The sequence below is a fragment of the Lagenorhynchus albirostris genome, chromosome 18 (assembly GCF_949774975.1).
Source record: "Lagenorhynchus albirostris chromosome 18, mLagAlb1.1, whole genome shotgun sequence".
Lineage (NCBI taxonomy): Eukaryota > Metazoa > Chordata > Mammalia > Artiodactyla > Delphinidae > Lagenorhynchus > Lagenorhynchus albirostris.
The window spans coordinates 45,097,787-45,108,339 of NC_083112.1; the positions used below are offsets into that span (position 1 = coordinate 45,097,787).

The following is a 10,553-nucleotide window of genomic DNA, read 5'->3' on the forward strand; positions in this document are numbered from 1 at the left end:
CTTGAGCCTAGATATGAGTAAGTTAGATGATCCCAGTAGTATAAAATATAAAATACTATAAAAAATAAAAGACAAGACTCAATCCAGGTTTCTACAACATTGAGTTATGTGACGCACAGGAGTTCAAATCCTGTGCAACCTGATTGCTGCACTTTCAAAAGTCCAACTATATTCTCTCTTAGTTAAGAATTGCAATTTTATTTTTTAAAATAACTGTCAAAGACCATTTTATATTTGTATCAAAATTTTGTAGGGTTGTATATCTCATTAACACTATCCTGCTTACTATCTGTCATATTTTCATACTTCATATTTTAACATTTCGGCAGCTTTTTCTGGCTATGTAAAATTACCAGTGAGATGAAAGGGGTGATTTGTTCCAGATCAAATATTCATCAGTGCTATCATACTGCGCCGGGGGTGGGAGATGGATGACAAAAATAATATATTTGTTTTATCTCTGGCATCTGTCCTGGCTTTTTCTTCCCTAATACCCTGGTTATGGAGGTTGTGATGACTATGGTGGCTATAATAATTCTGGTTATGGGCATGATGGCTTTGATGATAGAATGAGAGATGGAAGAGGTATGGGAGTTCCAGGCTATGGTGGAGCTGCTAATGTAAGTTCAGATTTTCATGGTAGTCATATTGTATATATGAGAAGATTACATTTTCATTCAATTGAAGATGACATTGCTAATTTCTTCCCAGCACTAAATCCAATACTAGTTTATACTGATATTGGAGCTGATGGCAGAGCAACCAGAGAAGCAGATGTACAGTTTATGACACATGAAGTTGCAGTAGCTCGCCATGTCTAAAGATATGAGTAACATACAACATCAATACATTGAATTCTTCTTGAATTCTAGTCCTGAGGTGGCTTTGGAATGGGAGATTCTGGAATGGGATGCTATGGCAGAGATGGAATGTATAAAAAGGGAGATTATGTATCTATTGGGAGAATGGGAATGATGAACAACTTACAATGGAAGATACAGTATTCCTGTTGGCTTAGGTGGTGGTGGATGCAGTGGAGGTTACCATGGGCAAGATGGCAAGAATGAGGTGAATGGTGTGTGATGTACCAAAGCATAGCCACCAAATGTACAGAGTTCTGACCACAGCATCTGGTCTACTAAGCTTTCTTACAGATTTAACTTCTTTTGTATTTTAGGAACTTTATACTGACTGAAGGAATATGTTTTCAAAGTATTATTTGAAAAAGCAACAGATTGTGATGAAAAAAATTTTTCTGTAGGTTTTAATTATTGCATACGTTGACTTAAAAGTAAAATTTCATATTAAAAAAAAAAAGAAAAGAAGTATGTTATATGGCCCTCATCACTTCTAAACTGAACTACTGTAAAAGCAGTCAAGAATATATATCTTGAACAAGGTACCGGGAGAAACAGCTATTAGTGTAGCAGGGTCATGAAGGAGAGGCGGCGGCGGGAGATCGGAGGCGGCGGCGGAGGCGTGAAACTGCGGTAACTGCCCGCTGGGCTGTTGGTGTGTCTTTGTGGGAAGGGCGTAGTTCCTAAAGCCCTCTCCCGGCAGCGGCCGGGGCTCGGGGTTGAGAGGGGCCGTGGAGTCGCCTCCCCCGGCCCCTGGCTCCGCCATGTTCCGCAGGGAACGCCTTAGCATGAAGCCCAATGTCAGGGCTGGAGCAGGCCCCAGGGGCTCCACCGCCCTCAATCCACAGCGTGAATGAGAGGCTCCCAGGCCGCCGAAGCCTGCAGCGGCCTCTGTCGCGAAGCCAGCGGAATCCACAGATGTGCCCCGGTGGATTGCGGGGAAGCGGAGCCCCGAGAAAAGGCTCCCAAGAGCAGTGATGAAAAGACAGATGGTGGGAAGGATGTTGAAGAATCCAGTAAATCTTCCTCTACCGTTTCACAGAGAAGAAAGCGAGTATCAACTACTTTTAGTCTGGTTAAACCTAGTGTCAGTGTTCCTTCAGAACCTCATCCTTTGTCTACAGTTAATCAAGAAGCTCCACGGACACATCCTGTTCTAACAAAAGAGAAACAGCCATGCTCAGACAGATATCGAATATATAAAGCCCAGAAACTGAGAGAAATGTTAAAAGAAGAATTGAGGAAAGAGAAGAAGCAATGGAAAAACAAATATGCTGTAAATGAAAGTCAGAGGCCACCAGATCGTTCCAAAATGACTATGAGAGACTTCATATATTACCTGCCAGATAACAATCCAATGAGTTCTTTACTGGAGCAAGAAAAGAAAACTGAAAAATCATTGACACCAGTCCAGACAAGAGAGCAAGAAGGTAAGAGTACTCCTGATGGTGAAGATAATGAAGAAATAGAAGAGGAGATGGATGATGGGCCATTGCTGGTTCCTCAAGTAAAAGTGGCAGAAGATGGTTCTATTATTTTGGATGAAGAAAGTTTAACTGTAGAAGTTTTAAGGACGAAAGGCCCCTCTGTTGTTGAGGAAAATGACCCCATATTTGAGCGTGGTTCTACAACTACATACTCCAGCTTTAGGAAAAACTATTACTCTAAACCATGGTCAAATAAAGAAACAGATATGTGTTTTTTTAGCCATCAGCATGGTAGGAACTGACTTTTCTATGATTGGACAGCTTTTTACTCACAGAGCCAGGATAGAAATTAAGAGCTTCCCTGGTAGTGCAGTGGTTAAGAATCTGCCTGCCAATGCAGGGGACACGGGTTCAAGCCCTGGTCCGGGAAGATTCCACATGCCGCGGAGCAAGTAATCCTGTGTGCCACAACTACTGTGCCTGCGCTCTAGAGCCTGCAAGTGACAACTACTGAGCCCACGTGCCACAACTACTGAAGCCTGCATGCCTAGAGCCTGTGCTCTGCAACAAGAGAAGCCACTGCAATGAGAAGCCCGTGCACCACAACGAAGAGTAGCCCCTGCTCACCACAACTAGAGAAAGACTGCGTGCAGCAACGAAGACCCAACACAACCAAAAATAAAAGAAACAAATAAATAAATAAATTTTTAAAAATAATAAAATAAAATTTTAAAAAGAATATATGTCTTACTATTTGTTGATTTCCTATTATATGTTCTATACTCTGAAAGGTACATTTATCTAGATGATCTCATTACTGTTCTGCAAGGTAGATATTAATAGCTCTAATAATGTGAACAAGAACGTAATAAGTCCTCTCTAAATACAATATTACTTTGCTGTTGCATTCATGGGTCTTCAGAACAGTTTCTTATCTATATCTCCAGTTTTAGTTTTATTTTTAAAATATTTTAAAATAATGCTGCAGTTGAAATAATTGCTTACTATTCCCCAAATAAGTCTCAGTAGAACATCTGCTCCAATAATCAATTTTACTTAAAACACTGGGGCCGGGCTTCCCTGGTGGCTCAGTGGTTGAGAGTCCGCCTGCCGATGCAGGGGACAAGGGTTCGTGCCCCGGTCTGGGAAGATCCCACATGCCGCATAGCGGCTGGGCCCGTGAGCCATGGCCGCTGAGCCTGCGCGTCCAGAGCCTGTGCTCCACAATGGGAGAGGCCACAACACTGAGAGGCCCGCGTACCAAAAAAAAAACAAAAAAAAACAAAAAAAAGAACACTGGGGCCAAGTGAAAACTAATGTCTTCATCATATTACAGTATATTAGTAATAAGTTGTTGCTATATGGTATAAATACATATTTATATATTATTAAATAATGCAAAATTGCATATATTTTTGAACTAAATAAGAAACTTCAAATAAATTTCTAGCTTCAGTTGGCATTTTCTAGGTAGATGAAGAAGGCTCGGGACATGGTTAATTGTTCACAAGACCTCTGCTTTCAGGCAGATGGAGTTGTGTGTTCCATTTGCAGGATGTATGGTGTCCCAGTTCTATCACTTCATATCTGTGCAATGGCACCTATATTTACACAACCTTATCTGCAGCACTGAGAATAACTTCTCATTCATAAGGGTTCTTTAAATAGTACCTGAATGAACGAATACTTGAATGGAAAATGCTTATTTGATTAATATTGGTGTCCATTACTAGATTCTAAGCTTCTTGAATGGAGGAGTAGTAATGAATAGTAATGTTCACTGTTTTATTGCATTTTGGGGATTCAGTTGGAACTTGGCATATTAGGCACCATGTAAGTGAGAAAAAATATATACACACTTACAGAGAAACACCTAGGTCTTTATCTTTTACCATGTTCATTTTTTGCTTTTAGAACTATTTCCAATATTTGTTTGTTAAAAGGCTGCAAGTTATCCTACTCCCTATATGGTTTATCATACCACTAACATAATTACCATCAAAGTAGGAAGCCCATTGTATACTCATTTGACCCCATCATGCCCTGTGGAGTAGATATTTCAGGATGTTGATTGATCTAAACGCAAAATAAGTTCATAGCCAGTATGAATTCATCTAGAAGAATTTTCACATATTTGACATTTAACAAAATTGTGATATACATTATATCTTGATGAAATATATGTTTTCAACCTTCTCACAAGAGTACATGTAACAGAAAGAAGTCTGTAATTAATATTTGAAAACTTTTGTCTACATCCTGAATCTGCTACCATAAACTGTGTGTCCATGTGAGAATCACTTAAATTCTCTCATTCTGCTTCTACCTTTGAACTTGCAGAATATAATATTTGACCTACCAATGTATCTGGGTTGGTGTGAGGAAGAAATGATATCATGTGTGGTAAAATGCTTTGTGAATTATAAAGCACAGTGTCCATATGCTGCTCTGTTACTTGGTGGTTCCTGGCTAGGCATGTCCCTGTCAGTTTGACCAGTTGTTCTAACAGATTTGAAAAGCTGAGTTTCAAACAAAAGATATAAAGCTAAAATGGGTTGCTTTAGACATCGTTGCATTTAGTCTTTCTAACGATTGACATATTATCTAATGTAGCAATGGGAACAAAGTCTCCCTTGGTCATCAACTCCAAAAGTTTTCATTCCATATAGAAAAGAGAAACTTTCTCCAAATGTGCTCTACAATTCCTACTCACTGCTATGCTAGATTAGTTAGCATAGATTCATGCTAACGATCAATTGATCACATGCTTATATAAAGTCTCTTTTTGTATATTTCCTGCTGTTCTATAAAGGTTTCTACTATGAATGAAGATGTAATAACAAATTGTTATAACAAAATGTTAAAAACATTTTAAAGACATGTTTCAAAACCAAAAAATTACTATTGTTGTGGTGATGACAGATTTTTTTTTAGATTTATTTTATTTATTTATTTATTTATTTATTTATTTATTTTTTGGCGGCGTTGGGTCTTCATTGCTGCACGCGGGCTTTCTCTAGTTGCGGCAAGCGGGGGCTACTCTTCATTGCGGTGTGAGGGTTTCTCATTGCTGTGGCTTCTCTCGTTGCCGAGCACAGGCTCTAGGCACGCAGGCTTCAGTAGTTGTGGCATGTGGGCTTCAGTAGTCATGGCTTGCCAGCTCTAGAGCACAGGCTCAGTAGTTGTGGCTCACGGACTTTGTTGCTCCGTGGCATGTGGGATCTTCCCAGACCAGGGCACAAACTTGTGTCCCCTGTGTTGGCAGGCGGATTCTTAACCACTGCACCACCAGGGAAGCCCCAGATATTTTTAAGGTGCTTATTTCTTTGTTCATTAGAGTAATGTATATACTGGAGACTCTTAACTGCCTTTGAAAAATTAGGAACTTAAAAATATACAGATGGCAAGGCTCCATTTTTAAAAATAGCTTTGAGGTTGTACTCAGTTTTCTGTATTTTTTTACTGTTCCATAATTGATTCTGATGGCTCAGTGTCAAACACAGATTTTGAGTATGCGTGCGTATTATCTGAAAATGATAATTATACATAAAACACATTATTTTGATGCTTATTATTACAAATTTACTTCTGTAAAGCTTTTTCCCTTAGACAAATGAATTTGGAGAATGCAACATGCTAGTAAAAGGAGTGAATGTTTTAAATCCACAGAAGTATAAATGATTTGTAACTTTAAAAAAAATGACACATTTAAATTTTACTTCATGAAAATATAGTAACTTTATTTAGATGTATCAATAATATATTTACACCATCACATACCCTTTGACAAGCAGTTGGGCTGAGGTAGCAGTACACATTAAAATATTTCAAGCACTTTTGTATTTCTCAGATATCAACCATTAATGGGTGGTTGAATATTTTACATATGCTATTTTAACTATCTCAAAATAGACAGTAAAATTCAATTTAGAACATTAAAACTATCTTTCCCTACTAAATAAACCATAGGTGTCCCTACAGTTCTGACACTAATGTAATTATTATTAGCTTGCAATTCTTATCTGAGACAGTTATATAGATAAAGTAAGCCCTGAGTAGCAATAAATCGGCCAATTTGACATTCTTATCAGTAATGACCCTTACATGGCTGTTTTGTTGTAGAATACGGTATGATCAAGTAATAGCAGGTGGGTCCTTACTGACATTAGTTATTTACAAGTCAATTATCCTTATTTTATCTGAGCTCTTTAGGTCATACATAATGAATATTTATTAACTTTTGCAAATTCTCAAGATATATATATATGTATACATATATATATCTTAATATATATAAATATTTGTAAACTCCAGGCTATCACAAAAAATACGTTACAATGAGTTTATTTCAGAAAATTGAAGTCTTTTATGTAACCATAAATAAGTTTCATTCAGAGACATTTTTCTCAAAACGTTATTTGAAAATTAGAGTTTTCTCTATTGACAGAGTGGTTTTCTAAAAAAAGAAAATTTCCCGATATCTAAGGAACATTTCCCATGCTCACGTTGGAACAAACTTTAGCATGTTACTTTTCTTATCAGTTTATAATTTGATTCCTCATTGTTCTTTATATGTAAAATGGAGCTACTAATATTCTCTTCTTGATTATTTTATAGTATTCTTGTAGTAATACTTTTAAATATAAAGGGGCATATGAAAACAGTTTGGAAATAAAATGTTTCTACTTTGAATTGGAAGATTAGAAGATTTTCATTTTAGAACTTGAAGCAATCACCCAGGAACTGGCTTAGCAATTTTAAAAGCTTCATTTTAACAGATATTGTTAGTGAATTCTCCCTTTTAATTAGGAGATCTTAAGGTTGCAATTTAGTTTCCCTGCTTAGGGAGCTACAATTCACAGGCACAGGTTTTAGTTCTCATATGCGTATGACTGAGGTGAAGAGAAATGTCACACAGATTCCAAGTAAGGAACTAGATTTGAGCACTGAAAGTCACACCCAGTTTGGGAGCAAAAATTCTGAAAAATTCTTTATTTGGAGCAACATAGGAGCTAATTCCCATGAAAACTCAGGAATCTGTACCTAAATAAATATTTTGGATGTCCAGTGGTCTGGGGCATAACAACATATTCTGCGTAAAAAGAGTTCTAAAATCTCAGTGGTCTTCTACACACACATTTCTTTCTTGCACCCTGTGGGGTGGGTGTAATATCTCTGTTTCAGGCTGTAGATCAGGCTCAGGTCAGCTCTTCATAGCTTTCATTTCAGGACTAAAGCTGAAGAAGCAATCACTATTTATGATGTTTTAATTTTTCAAGGTGCAGAGCAGGATAGCTAGAGGGCGAGGCAAAACCAGGCAAGTCCATACAAGCATATTTAAAGTGAGCTTACCTTCCACTGGACAAAACAAGTTACGTGGCCAAGCCCAAAGTCAACGAGCCTGGGAATTTTGGCAAGAGTGAAGGTAAAGAGAGAATTCTAAACACTACCGCAATATCGTTATCCCCTCAAAGGTGAAAGACAAGTTGGTGCACTTGTATGCTCCTAAGGAGAAAGAAAAAGTCAAAATACTTGTGGTAAATCTTTTAGGATCTCAGAGGCAACATATACATTACATTTGATGCTATGACTTTAAAACAATCTGAAACTGCCATCTTTCAGCGGGGTCATTGTTGAGAGAAAATTCTCTAGGAGTCTTTTGAATTTCTTTACTTCCTGTAAGCAAGGCACTAACTGCCCTTTATTCCAGGATAATCTTTCAAAGAATTTTTGTATAGCAAACAATGTTGGAAGTTAGAGATACTGTCTCTCTCTTACATATATCTTATATTAATTTAAACTATCCTTCTTATTTATTACTTTTCAGAATTATATATGTCCAATCAAGCTTGTTAATTACATTGTTCTTACAGATTTTTTTGTCTGCTTGACCTATCAACTGCTGAAGAGAGGTACATTAAAATTATCTATTATGATGGTACATTTGTCTGTTTTTCCTTGTGATTATATCTCTTTTTGAGCTATGTGTTTTAAGGATACATCACTAGGTCATAAAAGTTTAGAATTGTAATAAATGTTCTTGCTATGTACAGACTTGCTTTATAATAATGTTCTTTTTATTAGCCTTTTGCGGCAAAATTTCTGCAGCCTCTGCTCACAGATTGACTCGTCTGGTTCTAAGTTTCTTGTTGGAAAGTGGTATAAACAAACACTGCAGGTGGCTCACAAAACCTCAGGCAGATATTTCTTTTATAGCTGAGGTCCCAACAGTGACAATGTAATCCAGAAGTCTGAAGTTGTGATGATAGCTTCTTGATTCCCCAGATTTCAGAAGTGATAGAGCTTGGAGCTCCTTTGGGAAGTCAACTCGGAGACATTGTTCTGGCAGTCGTTCCCAGATTCTATACTATATCACCCAACAATTTTAAACACCTAATTAATTCCCTCTGTTAAATTTCTTTCTTTTTAAACTATCTAGAGTAGATTCTGTCACTGAAACTCACATAATATAGTAACTGGTAACACCACTCTAGTGATTGGAATCTGGGCTTGGTGCCTAGTTGGTCTTGAAAACAGCATATTCATTTACTTCCAGGTACAGTACCAGTAGTTTGTACATGAAAGCTGTAAATAAGTTGCCTAAATTTTCCCTCTTGATTCCCCTTTGGCAGACCAAATGCATGCTGCCACACCACCGTGCTGAGAATGAAGACTGTAGTAAGACCATGAGAGTGAATGACTGTTTCATCCACTGGAAAGTTTAAAGTTGCTATAACAGGATAGGCTTTAAATCTTAAGTTCTTGACTAAAGGCATAGTAGAAAGAAGGAAGTTTCTATGACTGCCCTAAAAGACAATCAGAGCCAGATGCTCTGGGTTGAGAAATTACAGCATATTCAGAGAGCCTTCTGTTATCTTAAATACTAATTGGAGCACACACTGGAAAAGAATTAAAGGCTGATATTGAGAATATTGATAGTTTAAAGGATTTATCTGATTCAGCTTGCCTTCAACCCCCCACCCCACCTGTCAGCGCCTCTGTAGGGCCTTCACCAGAGTCAGATGTCAGCGTGCCATGTACCAGGGGACCCGACATTTACACATAATGAGAAATGCAAGATTATGCTAATATACATTGGCAAAAAATTTTACAATATTGTGTGAGTCATTGATAGAATACAAGACCATAAAAGAAAACACATAGATTTGGATTGGTTGAATTTATTGATGTGAAAATATATGTCAGACCTCTATGCTGTCCAATAGAAATGTAATGTGAACTCTATATATGTAATTTGACTTTTCTAGTAGCCACATAAAAAGTAAAAAACGATAGGGAAATGAACTTTAGTATTATGTTTTATCTATCCAATGTGTACAAAATACTCTCATTTCCAAATAGAATCAATATAAAATATTAAACATATATTTTACATTGTTTTTACTACCTCTTCAAAATCCAGCATGATTTTCCACTTACAGCATATCTCAATTCCAATGGTAAGTTTTCATCAGAAATATTCGATTTGTTTAAATATAATAAAACTTATAGTTGAGAAAGTAGAATCATATCCCCCAAGACTTTCCAAATATACTTAAAAGTTTCATAAAAGAATCAAATACCAAAATATTATTTTCCATTAGTATTTACAACAATTTTAATGAAACTAATTTATCATTATTGCAAGAATTGTTTTGATTTTGAAGCAAAAAATTTTAAAAATTACTTCTATCCAAGTTAAATAAATTCAATAATTCTTGTACCAAAATAACATTATTATTGATTTGTATAATGAAAAATTTTAATTTTAATATAAATCTGTGTACCAGCCTAGCTAAGACACAAATAAACTCTTCCTTTTCTTGGAACTTTAAATTTAACTTGTTCATGAGCAGTATGATGTTGGTGAAATATGGAAATCACATTGCCCTTTTTTCTTTGATGATTCAGTATATAGAAAGCATTTCTTTTGTTCCAAGAACATCTTGACTTGTAGTGAATAGTACAATAAATCACAGTTCATTTTTAATAGGTTTTAAAAGCTCTATTTTTTCTTCCCCTTTGCTTTCTTTTTCCAAGAGGAAAGAGAAGGGAAAAACAGGTGCAATTTGTAGTGATTGGCAAAAACCTCCATATATTCACACAATTTTATTTTTATTTTTAAATAAATTATTTAATTTAATAAAATAAATTCCTATTTTTAAATTTGCAACAATAATTTTAAAAGCTCTCATGTGAGAGTCTTCTCTTCAAGTGAAAGATTGGGGAAAAAACTGAGATAGGGGATAACCAAGCTGTCTCAAAATGA

At 36.4% G+C, this 10,553-nt stretch overlaps 1 protein-coding gene and 1 pseudogene across 1 annotated transcript; both read left to right on the forward strand.

Annotated features, from left to right (window-relative positions):
- The first annotated feature begins 503 nt into the window (after positions 1-503).
- LOC132508720 (heterogeneous nuclear ribonucleoprotein H3-like) lies at positions 504-1,083 on the forward strand (annotated as a pseudogene).
- A 538-nt stretch (positions 1,084-1,621) lies between these two features.
- LOC132508721 (transcription factor TFIIIB component B'' homolog) lies at positions 1,622-8,974 on the forward strand. The gene is given in 4 exon segments (XM_060129084.1): positions 1,622-1,778; positions 1,781-2,553; positions 2,555-2,724; positions 8,917-8,974. Coding segments are annotated over 4 exon segments (1,158 nt in total).
- The last annotated feature ends 1,579 nt before the right edge of the window (positions 8,975-10,553 follow it).